At 51.7% G+C, this 14,888-nt stretch overlaps 1 protein-coding gene across 24 annotated transcripts in view; it reads right to left on the bottom strand.

Annotated features, from left to right (window-relative positions):
• DYSF (dysferlin) overlaps window positions 1-14,810 on the bottom strand; it is a 203,813-nt gene extending 189,003 nt beyond the window's left edge. For 13 of the 24 annotated variants that reach the window (XM_082743998.1, XM_082743992.1, XM_082743987.1 and 10 more), the window contains exon 1: window positions 7,164-7,675. In XM_082743998.1, coding sequence (XP_082600124.1) covers window positions 7,164-7,254 — 91 coding nt within the window. In that variant the 5' untranslated portion in view covers window positions 7,255-7,675. Of the gene's footprint in view, window positions 1-7,163; window positions 7,682-14,090 lie in introns of those variants that run through there. The other 11 variants (XM_082744000.1, XM_082743996.1, XM_082743995.1 and 8 more) reach the window with 6 other exon arrangements.
• Window positions 14,811-14,888: the final 78 nt, after the last annotated feature.

The raw sequence follows: 14,888 nt of genomic DNA on the forward strand, positions 1-14,888 counted from the left end.
TAAGGTCACAGGAAGCAGAGAGAATGCTTGTTTTCATGACCCTGATGACAATGGAATCTTTGCGGCTGGTGGGATCATAGAGAAGACAAACCGTAAAGAAGGGGTTTTCAGGGAAGGGTGCACTCAGTCTGTAAAGTCAGTGGGATTTATCCCTGTCCAAGGAGGGTTCAAAGAAAAACTGAGGGGCGCTGATTCATTTCCCAACACACCTCAAAGACCCCAAGGCCCACATGTCCATCAACAGAGGAATGGACAAACAAAACGTGGGATATACAAACAATGAGCCATGACTCAGCTTGAAAAAGGAAGGAAATTCTGACACGTGCTACAACATAAAAGAACCTTGAAAACACTATGCTAGACGAAGTAAGGCAGACACAAAAGGGCAGAATTATATGACACCCCTTACGTGAGGTACCTAGAATAGTCAGTCAAATTCATAGACACAGAAAGTAGAATCGAGGTTTCCAGGTGCTGAGGGAGGAGGAATGAGCGGGTTCTGTGTAAGAGACATGGAGTTTCAGTTGGGATGATGCAAAAGTTCTGGAAATGAATAGTGGTGATGCTTACACAACAATGTGGCTGTGTTAATGCCACTGAACTGTACATCTGAAAATGGTTGAAATGGTAAATGTTATATATATTTATCAGAGCAAAAAAATTTTTAAGCACGAAAAAGTGAAGCATCGCAACACTAAGACTCCGTTGCTCTCCCTAATACACGGCGACATTGAAACCCATGTAGGGGAGTGGCGGAAACGAGGGTGTATAGATATTTACTGATACCTGTCATGTGCCTGCACTATGTTGGGAACAGCACTAATTAAAGTGGTTGCAGTAAACCAGAGCCGTACTGTTGTCATGGCCAAATGAAGAAAGTTGTCCCTGCTTCCTGGAGCTGAAAATGTAGGGAAGATGGCCTCCAAAGATGATGACCCCCATGAGCCAGTGTCCCAGCATTCACATCCTCGTATGGTACCCCTCCACTGATCTGAGCTGGCCCCACGGTTCAGAGTGGGCCCCACAGTTTTTGCTCTCACGCCTTTGGGAGCCCTGAGTGGCCGTGTAAGAAGGCTAGCTACTCTACGGGAGGGATCACGCTGGAGGCCTTGTGGAGAGGGAAGGTCTGAGGCGACATGGAGAGAAAGAGAAGTCCAGGGGTCCCAGCACCCCAGCTGGAGGGTAGTGGGCATAAAGACAGTGACAAGTCACAAGCTCTCATAAAAGTTCAGGAGGGTCTCAGAGAGATACTGGTACACCCATGCACACAACAGTATGACTCCTAGTAGTTAAAATGTGTAAGCAAACCAAACATCCACTGATAGACAAATGGACCAGCAAAATGTGGGATACATATACAATAGAATATAACTCAGCCTTAAAAGGGAAGGAAATTCTGACCAGGCCACATCATGGATGAACCTCAAGGACATTATACTAAGTGAAAGTGGCCAGTTACCAGCGACATGGGAAGTTACTATTTAACAGGTGGAGTTTTCAGATGGGGACAATGAAAGAGTTAAGGGGATGGATGGTGGTGATGGTTATATGATACTATGAATGAACTTAATACCAGTGAAATGTACACTTAGAGATGAATAAGGTGGCAAATTTTGTGTTATGTGTATTTTACCACATTTTTGTTAAAAGTCCAGGTGTGACATGGTGAGGACACAGGTTACGGGTCTGGGGCCCATGACCAGCGCCTGGGTGGGGAAGAGGGAAAGGAGAAGAGAGCAGAAGATATCTCAGGTTCTGACATGGATGCAGGTGTGGCTGGTGGGGCCATTCATTTGGAGACAGACCAGAAAGAAGGATAGGAGCTGGGGTGTTCCAGACTCCCAGAGAGAGAGAAACACGCTGTTTCTGCCCATGAGTCAGGAGACAAGATCTACTGAAAGAAGCTGCTCGGCACCTGAAGATCCTGCAGGCTGCCTTGATTACTCCACAGACACAAATGAGGACTTGCTCTGTTTGGGCCATTCTGTTGTGACTTCATTAGAATATCCATGGGACAAAAAACAGGATAAAAGTTCAAAGCATAAACACAAAACCAAAAGGCAATGGCAAGTGAAAGGAGAAAAGTGCCTTGCTCTTCTCACCCTCAATTTCTCACCCTAATATCCATCTTTCTAAATCGTAACTGAAACTACCCTTTCCAGGAAACAGCTAGCCAGGAAGAGGTGGTGGTGGTTGGATAAAGCAGATGTGATGGAATACACTCTGAGAGGGGTGTATTCCACCCCTTTTGAACTCAAAAGGCCAATTAGAAGTGCAGAAGAAATCTGAAATACCTACGACAAAATATTAACACCCTTAATATATAAAGAGCACTTTGCAACTAACTAAGAAAAAAACAAACTCCCCCCCTACAAAAAAACTGGGCGAATTAAAAAGCAATTCAGTAAGAAATAAATGCAAGTAGGTAATGACATTGAAATATCACAAATACTACTTGAACCTAAGATATAGTTAAAGAAGACTAGGAAAGCATGATAATGTTTTGTGTTAGTAAGATTATAGGAAAATACACCTTCATACTCAGCTAATGAGAAGGTAAAGTTGGTACAGATTCTCAGGAAAACAATTTGGGAAATGCAGCAAATCCTTACACACACCTTTAACCTGTGACATGTCAATGCCACTTCCAATATTTACTCAAAGAAAATCATTAAATATGCAGACAAAGATTTCATCACCAGGGTATTTCTTACAGTGATAGTATCACTTGAGCACTGGCTATAAATATAAAAAATTTGATATAACCAGAGTACACATCCACAGGGGATTCGTTCACTGAATTAGGGTGCAGCCCTATAATAAAATACTATGCAGACATTTTAAAAGGTGTGTCAAAGAATATTTACTGACATAGAGAGATACCCCTGGTTTATTATTGTTGAGTGAAAATAAAAATATTTGAACAATGAATCTTGGAACACTGAAAAAATAAATTAAATTTAAAAAAAAGAAAATGTAAATATTCAAACATTTGAAAAAAGAAATATGGGATGGGTTATCTCTACAGAGGAAGGCAAGGAGTCTGGGTCTTCTGGGGGTGGTGGTGGCTGGCCAGGTTATATTCCTTGTCCTGGGTAATATACATGGTTACCCCCTCTTCATTTACTCATTACAGCTGGGTGTCTCAACCTTGCCACGATGAACATTTGAGGCTGGATAATTCTTTGTTGTGGGTGTTGTGGGGCAGCCCTATATGCTATGGGATGTTTAGCAGCCTCTCTGGCTCCTACCGGCTAGATTCCTTTAGCAGACCTCCACCCCCACCTCACCCAGTGGCAACACCCCAAAATGTCTGAGAGTCAGTGCAGTAAAGCACACATTTATAGCGTGTGTACTTTACTTGGATGTTAAATTTCACAACTAAAATTGCTTTTTTGAAAAAGAGGAAAAAAAGAATCTTGGGGGAAATACATCAAACTGCTAAGTTAATTCGAAGTACCAGGATTTAGGGCCATTCTTTACTATTTGTGTCATACCTTTCCGTCATTGGTCCTTTTTCATATTGAGTCGATACTGTCTTCACAAAAAGAAAGTAGAATGCTATTTTCAATGCTTTAAAGTCACTTTCAATGTTTAAAAACCCAGATTCGGTGGGTCCGGAGCCCTGCAGCCCACCTTCCCTCTACAGGGGAGTCACATATGTCCTTCAGGAGTGTTTCCATTTTCAGTGGTTTCTAGAAGATCCCCCAGGCTCCTGTCAGGAGCCCAGAGACCTCTCCAGGAGTCAGGAGGGGAGGATGGAGAGATAAAAGAGACCCCAACAGGTTGAGGGAAGAGAAGGAGCAGTAATGAGTCCCGTTTCTTGCTGGTGAGCCTGGGTGAAGCAGGGTAGAAATTCACCAAGCCAGCTCACAGGAGATCACACCCTTAAGGAAATAAGATGTCTGAGCGCCCGCGGAAAGAGGATCTGATTTTGCTCTTGGATGTATCCCCAGCACCTTGACCGGCATCTGGCACATAGTAGGTGCTCAATAAATATTTGTTCAGTGAAATAAATGCAAAAATGGAGGGACATAAATATTCACATTAGCTGGTGGAAAGTGGGCGGGGCAGAAGAGAGGTACAGTTGGTTAAATGCTATAGGAAATGAAGCTGCTCTTTCACGTAGATAATCAGGCAAAACTATCTGCCACAGCCCAAGTACTCACGGGAGTTCTAATTCACTAATTATTTAATTAATACAAGAACAAAGGAATGATAAGTATTCATTAATAGCCTCCAGCCCGAACACTTGAGAGAGAGAAACCAGAAAGTGCCCTCAGAGTCCAGCCTCCCAGAGATCATAGTCTATTTTGGGAGGTGGGTCCTGAAATTACATCTCTGCCTGGAATGCCCTGGGAACAACTGCAGGGAAAGTGAGGCCGGCCGAGCCCATGCACCTCGGGCTTCAAGTGGAAGCCAAGCACACAGCCCAGGCTGGTTTCTCTGCAAGCAGGTCACAGCCCCCTCCAGGCCAGGAGGGCACCAGGCTCAAGCCTTCAAACCCCTGACTGCACATCTGAAACGTTGGAGAATTCTTAGAAACCCCTCCAACAACTCAAGATAGGAGGGGATAGAGGTTAGCCGTGGTCTTTTTTAAAGCCCTCCCCATGATTCTGATGTGCAGCTGGATGAAGCACCCCAGAAGGAATGATCTATCAATTCTGAGTTTGATTCTAACGACCTCTCTCCCCAAGCATCAGTTTCTCTCAAGGTGTGGTTCCCAAATGTTCTGCATTAAGTAGATGTTAAGTGTTGAGCCTCAGGTCACTTAGACCTCCTGGGTCAGAGGCCAGGAATCTCTCTTGCAACCATACTCCCCAGAGGATTCTCAGGCACGGGAAAGTTTGAGGACCATCGCCCCAGACTGCATGAGGCTCCAAGGCACCTCTGAGGGATGGCAGAGCTTGGGCCAGAAAGAACGCAAACATTCCAGAGCACCCACATGTCTCCGGTACCCAGCATCCTGATGAAAAGAGGACAGGTTACCATCCCAAGGAGTCACGGCATCCTAAGTGTGAGCACAGACTGGCCACGGTGAGAGCTCTAGTAGACGGAACAAGGTGTTGTCTACACAGAGAGAGAAGTGACTAAGGAATGCCAGGGGAATCCTGGGGACCTTCTTGGAGACAGTGATATTGCACCATGGCCTTAAAAAACAATAGACTTTGAATAGTTGGGAGATGTTACAGTCTATTATGTTTTAGTTTTGCTATGAGCTTATCAATAAAATAAATAACAAAGGGTGGGGAACACAGACACTAGGTGGACAGCAGCTGCATGGGGTACCCAGGCCAGGGCAACAGCCAAGAGGGGCCTCAACAGAGTTGGTCACCTTCCTGACTCAAGGGCACTGCCCCCTCCAAGCATTCCCTGTCATGACCACTGACCTGGACACATATACTTGCCCAGGTTTCCATTTCCTTATCTGCGGAATGGAGAGATTGGGAGTTATCACAAGACTGTTCCAGAACCAGGGAAAGAGAGCTGTGAACAGATCCCAAAGCATCCAGGAGACCTAGGCTTCTGTAGGCCCCTGGTCCCAAGATCCTTACAGAACTTCTTTTCCCCCCCAAGGGTAAACCCACAATTTCTATAAGGGAATGGCTTAGGCATACAAGCTAGCGACCTTGTCATGAAGTTGCATTTCATAGTAGGCTCCCAGGAATGTCGCCAGTTAATGAAAATAGCAACATTTTCTAAAATGTCTTCACTCACCTTTTCAAAAGAGGGATAAAATGCAAATTGTCTCGGGGCACCTGGGTGGCTCAATGGGTTAAAGCCTCTGCCTTCAGCTCAGGTCATGATCCCAGGGTCCTGGAGTCGAGCCCCACATCGAGCCCTGCATCGGGCTCTCTGCTCAGTGGGGAGCCTGCTTCCTCCTCTCTCCCTCTGCCTGCCTTTCTGCCTACTTGTGATCTGTCTGTCAAATAAATAAATAAAAATCTTTTAAAAAATGTAAATTGTCTCATTAGAAAGAAAAAAAGCAAAGAGTGCTCACTTTGCCAAATCGTGTCTACCATCTATGGTCATTATTATTCTGGGGGACTTGGGGACCAGATGGAGGTTATGGGTCAGAGCTAAAGAGCCCCCTGGTGCCCTCACAGTTTTCAAATCACATGAAAACACCAGCCATTCTTCCCTCTACTTTTGACCATCTTTTGTGAGGCACATATATTTTAATTCCACAAAACCACAGGATACGCTTCCTGGTAAGAGAGAAACTCCTTCTCCTCTCTTTATGTACCTGTCTTTGCAGAACTGGGGTCCTGACTCGCAGCCATTGCTCCTTCTCTTAATTTTTTTTTAAGATTTTATTTATTTATTTATTTATTTATTTATTTATTTGACACAGAGAGATCACAAGTAGGCAGAGAAGAAGGCGGGGTGGGGGTGGGGGGGCAGGCTCCCTGCTGAGCAGAGAGCCCAATGCAGCGCTGGATCCCAGGACCCTGAGATCATGACCTGAGCCAAAGGCAGAGGCTTAACCCACTGAGCCACCCAGGTGCCCCCCTTCTCTTAATTTTAACATACCCTTCCTCTTTCCTTTGCCCCTCCTGAGACACCTCCTCCCATGGGAATGTCTGCCTCAAAGAGAATGGATTAAAGGTGCACAGTGAGAATGGGAGTTTCAAGTCCTCCTTTGCTACAGAGAGAGACACCCTCTCTTGTCCAAGCACCCCTTGTAGGGGCATAGGCTCTTTGAGACATGGTGATTCAATACGGAGAGTGTTCAGTAAAGATGGGTGAACAAATGAGTGAATGAATGAATGAATGAAATCAAGACAGTTTCAAAAACACACCATCTACACGCCCAGTTTCTAAGTGATCCTTATTCCTCTCTTTATTCTGCACCCATCTTTCTTCTCCGATCCCTAAGCCCACTGCCTTGTCGGTAAGGGCTGGAACTTTATTACCTCTCCGTATAGGTCTTAGGAAAGTAAAAACTGTTGACTTACTACGGCCCTTCCAGTGTTTCAGAATTTCAGAGCACTATAGTGTTTACTATGCTCGGTTTCATCCTCCCGGTCCTCCCTGCAGGGCTGAGATTGCTGTCCCTGTGCGGTCGGCTAGTGTTAGTGCCGGAGCAGTGGCCGCAGACCCAGCCGGACGCGCCCAGAGTCGGGTGGCGCGGGGCCGAACGAAGGCCACAGGGCTCTCACCTCGGAAAGTCAGGCTGGCGACCGGGTCACTGCGCCGGTCCTTCTTCACACTGGGGAGGTTGCTGGCCCTCACCAGCAGGCAGCACAGCATGGTTCGGCCGCCCGGGGCGCGCAGGGGCGCGCGGGCAGGACGCGAGCGGGAGCGGGAGCAGAGGGTTGGGGCACCACCGAGCGAGTGCCCGGCTCCGCGGCACCCGTGCCAGGAGGGAGCTGTCGCCTTCGCTGCGCTTCCGCGGAACAGTCCCTGCGCCTGGCCGCGGCCGCGGGGAGGACACCGGACACCCACTGGGCGGACCCTCTCCCACCCCACCCCGGCCCCCGCCCCGACCCGCCCTGCGGCTGGTGGGCAGGGCGGGGCCGGGGTCAGAAGCGCGCGGGTGGGGGCGCCGGTCCCCCTCGGCGGCTCCTCGCCGCGGGCCAGAGACGATAGCGCCGCTGACGCGGGGCGCACAGCTGCGCCAGGCCGTGGCGACTCGGAGCCCGCCGCCTCGCTCGTCCAAGCCCGGAGCGCACCCGTGCGGACCTCGCGGGCGGCCGCGGCTCTGCACCCGGCTGCGCCCAGCCCGGGCCCGCACTCCCGAGGCGCAGCTAAACCCGGTCGAAGGAGGAATGAGCGAAAGCGGGAGGAAGGGACATCCGGTCGCAGGAACGCGAGTGTCTGCGCCAAATTACTAGTTGGAGCGAGTGCTGGACGAGCGTGCGAAGCGACGGAGCGACATGCGGCACCCTGAGCCCGGGCCTGGCACCGCCCTCCCCATTACCACCCTCCTTGGGGCCTAGGCTGCCATTCTCTTGGGCGAACCCACCTCTCAACTTCCCCCAAGCAGTCTGGGGTCGATCGTCTCCGCGGGCGGGGGTGTCTGTCCAAGGGAGACTGTGTTCCCTGGAGCACAGAGATCCATCGGCTGCCCCCTCGGACCCTGCCGCAGCCTGGACAGCACCCTCCAGGCCCCGTGCCTGTACAGAGCCCGCCTTGTCTCTGGATCAGGTCTCTGGATCAAACCGGGGCCTAGTACTCAATGGGAGTACCTTCCAAGGGGGAAGTATTGGGAGTGAAGATCACTTTAAGGCTGTTTATTATTAAAGTCTACTTGAGGCAAGATTTCACTTACTAGAACCTGAATCTTCCCTGCTGACACCCCTCACTTGAGTAGCATCAGTGCACCGACAACATCCAAATGCTTCCCCAGAGCCATTTCCTCTACTACCCTCTCCTGCCTGGGACCTCCAGTCCATTATCGATCCTAAAACAAATACCATCAGGCCTCGAAGGCCTCCCCTTGTTCTTGGGATAGAGCCCAGACCCCTTACCTCTACCCGCTAGGAAAGGCCACTCCACCCCTCACTCTGAGTCCCAGCTTCAGTGCTTTCTCAATTTGGGGAACACACAGAGCTCTCTTCCAACTTGGAGCTCTGCACACAAATGCCTTCCCCTCTCTCTTTCCAGGACCACCCCCATTCATCCTTAGGCCTCAGCTAAGGATGACAGATCGTTAAGCGACAGATCGCTTCCTTGGGGAAGCCAACTCTGACATCAAGATCCAGATTGGGTCCCTCTGGCGAACAATGGGACAGCCACTTTTCCTTCTTGGCTCTCACTGCAACTGTAGGGAATCACTAGGTGTAACTACCTGTGTGAGGTCTAGCTGGATGGTGGAGTCAGTGAGGGGAGAGATCAAAGCCGTTTCAGTCGGTTGGGTATTCCCTGTGCACAATAGGAGCCGGCTTGGGTTCACCACAGTGGACTGTGGACTTGGCTCCCCAGTGGTCCTTCAAGTCCCATGATGAAGTTAAGTCGATGGTTCTCCAGGAGGTCAGTACTGCCCCCTGGAGGAATTTTGGATGTGATGATTTAGGATATATATATTTTTTTTATCATTGTCACAGTGATTCCAGGTCATGCTACTTCCCTGCCACCTCCTCCGGCCCTAATCTGTCAGAGGCAGCACAGGAAATCTGTAGGGAGCCTATCTAATATTTCCAGAGGAATATTCCAAGTGACTTGTACAAACATTTGGCTTGTGTCCAAGGAACAGAGGCTCCACACGTCTGTTCTGTAAACCAGAAAATCAACAGCTGGTGGGCTGAGCCCGGGACACTTCCTGAGGCTTCTTTCCCATTCCCAACCTCCAGCTGCCCAGCCTGGTGGCCGTTCACTTCTCTCTGATGAGACGGCTGACATTCTAGTGCAGCTGAGGCCTAAAGGGGGCTTCCTCCCAAGGAGACTTGTATCAGGAACGCAGTTCTCATAACAGGGTCCTGGGACCTCAACTCATCTCCCTCCTGTGTTCTCCCCTTCTTTCACGGAAATTTTGCGTTGTCTTACCTGGACCCATAGCCAGCCAAACAGAAAGACTGCATTTCCCAGCCTCCCTCCCAGCTAGATACGGCCATGATGAGACCGAGAGATGAGCAGGAGCGAACTGTCTGGGAAGGGGCACGCCTGTGCATGCAGCCGGATAGGTTGTCACGGTGAGCCGTCACCAATCATGTTGTCAAGGGGACCCCTGGAGATAGCAGAGCAACAAAACAGAAGGGCCCGGGGTCCCAGAAGCCTTGTGGGTCAGAACCATACCGTCCAGGACTCCCCACACATCAACCGTTAGGTGAGTGAGAGAGACTCTCGTGTTCGTGGCCCCAGTTAGTGGGAACTCACCTGCAGCCAGGTCTGTGTCCCACCTGACGCTGCAGGTAAGGACAGCGCTTCCGCACCCCAGGCCACTCCGGGACCTCTGTGATGGTACCAGCTTAGGAGCCACGGTGGGGTCATCAGGGGGCGGGGGGACCTGTTTGGAAGCTGAGTTTGCATAGCTGTGTGCCCTGAAGCATATGACTTGACCTTTCAGAGACTGTTTCCACTACCGTGAAATCAAGAAAATGATACTTCACAGAGCTGCTGGGAGGATTAAACTGAACAGTGGCCCTTCTGGCACATTGGCCGGCATACAGTAGGTCTGCAAGAGGTGCTCGCGCTCTCCTGGTTCCCATTTCATTCTAATGAACCAATTTCAGAAAGAGACCAGCGTACGGGGAGTAGAGACAGAGAGTGAGTTTGGCCTGGGGAGAGGGACTGAGGTTTGTGGGCTTGAGGAGTCAACCGGAGGGATACCTATCTGTTCCCAGAAAGACCTAGACCATGGTGAATGTCACGGCCAGACATCAGGCAGCGGGACCAATGCCTCAGTTCAGAAGGGGCTGCTCCAGGAGGGGCAGCCAGAGGAGACAGAGGGGTCCCTTGAGGCAGAGGGGATGGCCACTCACCACTGAGTCCACCGTGCCCAGTCTGGAAGGACCGCAACTGGACAGACAGCTGACGACTGGAATGACCAGGTTAAAATGGTAGTGAGAGTCTCCTTAGGTGTGTGAGGTGATTTCTTAGTACCTGTACAATACATATCAGCTATCATAATAATTATAATAATGTATATATAATCCTATATAACAGTAATACCTAATATGTATTGAGTGCCAAGCAGTATGGTGTGAGCAGATAAATCCTGATCCTCCACCTCTTCCTGCTTGTCTCCTGAAAATCAAAGCTCAGACCCAAAGGAGATGGTGAAGTGGTTAAAGAGGGGGCTCTGGAGCCAGAGCCCACGGCCTTGATTCCCAACTCCACGACTCACCAGTGTATAACTTAACCTCTTTGTGCCATAGTTTTCTTGTCTGTAAAGTGGGAGCATACTAGTTGCTATTATATATGTTTGGGAGGAGGGTCAAAGGTCTACATAAGTGCGTGGTACAAAATATAGCTGGAACGTGATCTAGCTCATGAGTTCTATGTAGAACAGTGCCTAGCCCCTAGTAAGCTGGATATCAGTTAAATATGTCTCTTTCAGAGGGTTGTTGTGGGGTTTTAAAGAGATAGCTTCTGAAAATGGTACATTGTTCGTGCTTAATGAATGCCCATTCTCTCTCCTTGGGATGAATACACATTTTTAGACTCAGAATCCTCCACGTTTTGGCCCTTTGTCTTATAGGCACTCCCTGCAGCCTATAAGACACTCCCTATATGCCCCCCACTTTGACTTAGCCCCATGCTGGGTACCCCAAGCTCTTCCACCCCCTCCCCCATCGCCCCACCCCACCCCCTGCTGGCTCAGGCCCAGGCCACCATGGCCGTGGGCAGCCTATGGTATGCTTTCCAAAGCACTTTCTTATTCATGAGCCATGGGTGCTGAGAACAACAGAGGGCGGTTGGGGGGGGGGGTGAGGATGGGAGGTACTTTGACCCCTGTATGATCTTGGCCAGGCTCCTGCACTGCTCTGGGCCTATTTGCTCATCTCTAAAGGGAAATAATATCCCTGTCCTTTGGCCTCACAAAGCTGCAGTGGGCATGAAATGAAGTTATGCGGGCACAGAGTGGGTGTCGTTCTGGGATATTATAATCAGGTAGCCAAAGGAGGGGCTCTGTGGGCCCCAAGCCTAAAGGGCCTGGGAAGGCCAGATCCAGGCTCACTGGTGAGGGAATACTTCCCAGAAGGCTGTTTTGCTCTGAGAGACCAGAACCTTCTGTGTAATCATTCACTAACCAGGCCCTGGCTGAGAGAAGGAGAGTGAGCAGGCCTGAATGCTGTGGGGAGGCCAAATTTGGACATGGGTTAAGAGCTTGGCCAGTGCAGGAGGTGGAATGTGTCCAGGGCTAGGGAAGGGAGGCACTGCATTCCCCCATGACTGCCTGGCAGTGACGTCCATGACTGGCAGTGCGGGGCTCCAGCCAGCCTCCTCTGGGGGCACTCGCTGTCAACAAGAGACAAGGTACTTCCCTTCTCCTCAGGAAAGGGGGGAGCCCACCCAGAGGAGCCAGGCAGCAGGCAAAGGGCAAGAATGCGAACTGACATCAGGCAGATGTGGGGAGCTCAGTCATGGATGGGGATGGAGGATGAAGTGTGGGGGATGGGGAAGACTGCCCACGGACAGCCACGGAGCCTCACCAGCCACATCCCTGTGGGCAAAGCGCTTCAGGGGTTAGAAAGTGCTTTCCCATACATTATTCATTCTTCCCCTTCTCCTGCTAGGGTTCAGAGCCTGGCCTGGGTAGGGGGACTTCACAGCATGAGGCAAGTATGTGTGTGCTAGGGTGGGGGTGGGGGGGTTGGGAGATGGGAGTTGTGATCAGGGAAGAAAATGTGGTTGACCGAATGGGCATCAGAGGAGGCAAGACCCCTGAGGACACAGGCAGGGTGAGGCGGCGGCCCCCGCTAGAGGTTCTTTGAAGCATTGGACATGTCTAGAGGATGCCATCACAAAGCCTGCTCAGCCCTTGGGCTAGGGCTCGTCTCCCACCAAGGGATGCTGGAGAAAGAGGCAGCCATTCAATATACAGGGTTTTCCCCCCTCCCTCTACGGTGACACTACCCTCCTTCCCTTCAGTCAGGGGGACATTCACAGTGAGAATGGTGCTCCCTGGAGTTGAGCACTGAGGAGCCCAAGACCTTCCGTGAGGCCGCTGGCCCGGCCTGCCCAGTGCTGAGGATGCAGCGGAAGTGAGGAGGCCCCCCATGCATGCCCTTGTCTTCCCCCCTGGAAACACCTGGATAAAGTTCATGTCCGGAGGCCACTGTGGGAAACCGGTCGAAAACAGGTCAAAGCTGAATGTCAGCAAAGAAGTACAGCTGGAGTGTCACCTCCCACTCCCCCTCTGTCTCTATCCTCTTGGCGCAGGCTGCTTCCCAGGCCACAGGCCCCTTCAGGGACTCCTCCCTAAGAAACCCCAGATTTCATATCTGGGACTATGTGGGCGTATGTGCCTGTTAGGACACATCAGTGTGTGCTGCTTTGGACACATGCCTTGGTTCTCTAACCCTCTACCTCTTGAGATGGTACCCTGGAGATGTCACAGGCACTCCTGGGTGGACATGTGTCTGGGAATACATGTGCACATGGGCGGCTGGGAACACGAAGATCCAGGAGCTCGAAAAGAGAGCTCTGCTGAAAGGCCAGGGACCAGCTGTTGCCCGGATTTCAGGGAGCCTGGGATGAAGCCAGGTCTTTGAAGAGAAGGAAAATGACAAGTCATGGAGACAAAGAGCAAACCCATCCGGTTGGACTCTCACACCCTGATCTTTCTCCCCCAGGCTGGCTCTAAACCCAAAGACTCAGCTGGGTAGCCCACAGCTCTGACTTAGCTTTGAGGGGTTTCCAGGTAAACAGATGGGGCTTGGCCCTCACGTCCTGGAGGAGAAGTCCACTCATGACCATAGGAAGGCTTTACTCTGGGAGGTCCCAACGGGATAGGGGAGCAGGCTCCTTTGTTCAAGGACGATGAAGATAGCATTCCCCAGATACCACTCCCCAGCAAGTTCCAGTCTGGTGGGAGGGGAGTGCAGAGGGGAGAAAGTTCCTAGAGGTTGGTGCTGGTGTTAGCTGGACCAGCTGCTTAACTTCTCCCATCCTGTGCACAAAGCAAGAGGAGGATCCCTGGAGAGGTGGGCGGTGCCTCTGCCCCCAGTGGCCAGGCCGGCCAACCTAGCCTGTGATAGAGAGCTGGGGCCTAGGACAGCTGCCAGGCCCAGGCTCGGGAAGACAGCTGGGCTATAAATAGGCCTGAGACCCAGCCCTCCAAGCACAGAGGAAGGGATCCCTGCAATAGAGAGCTTCGCTGCCCACAGAAAGGAAAGACCTCTTTTAAGAGATCCAGAAGAGTGAGAGGAGAAATGTGCCCCCTCCTCCAGGCCCAGTGTAGCTCCCACCTGGCCTCAGTTTCCAGGTCCCAGAGAAGTGCAGTTCAACCACTTCTCTCCTTGCCTCGGTTTCCCTCTGGGTCGCCCCTTCCCCAGGATGTGGGTCTCTGAGACACCCAAAGTCAGTCTGGCCCGGCTCATGGAGTCTCTTCTCTCCCATCCCCGAGCTCCCTGGGTGGACGTCCAGGAGGCCCCTCTCCAACTCCCACCCTCCCTGCCTGAGGGGATGCCGACCCCTCCTACCTGCAAACACCGCAGAGCAGTAGGCATCGCTGATGTCGGTGTCCGGGGTGTGGACGTTCTCAGCATAGAGGATGAAGACCCTCAGCATGACTGGCACGAGTTAGGGCCCCGTGCACCCAGGGCGCGCCGAGAAGGCTGGGGAAGGTCGGGGACGATCGAGGCGCAGCTGGTGGGTCTCTCTAACTGGAGAAAGCTGAAGGAGGGAGGCCGGTTGTGATCGGCCCTGGCTCCTGGCTCCTGGCCCCTGGCTCAGATCTTCTGCTTTTGAAGAGAACCAGGCTAGCCCCGCGCTGCTCCAGGGGGCTACACCCGGTCGCCGCCCCAACCGCGCTTACCCCGCTAGTCGGAGGGCGCTCGGAGTACAGGGGCTTCTGCTCATCTTCCAGCCCCGCCGCCCTACCCGGGCTCGGCTGAGCTGTAATTCAATGCTCCAGCCGCAGACTCTCCCAATGACAAGGCGTTTTGCACCTGGCCGGGTAACAGCGGACAGGGCGGCGGCCGCGATGGCCGGGGGCTGGTCCAGGGCTCCGGACGCCCAGCGCAGTCCAGATCTCGCTCCCGACAGGAGAAAGGCTGAGTCCCTCCCCCGACCTTCCACCCACCCCTGGCCGCGCGCCTCGCCAAGCCTGTCGCCTCCTCCGGCGGCCGCGAGTGTTGGAGCACTCTCTGTCCGAGTCAGCCCGCAGCTCTGAGAACCAGGTGGAGGGCGGGCGCACGGACTGCGCTTTCCGGAGAAGCCCAGAGCTAAGGAATCTCATTGACCGGCCTACTCTGGCTGCCTTAAAAACTCTGCTCCCC

This window comes from Mustela nivalis (genome assembly GCF_964662115.1).
Source record: "Mustela nivalis genome assembly, chromosome: 8".
Taxonomy (NCBI): domain Eukaryota; kingdom Metazoa; phylum Chordata; class Mammalia; order Carnivora; family Mustelidae; genus Mustela; species Mustela nivalis.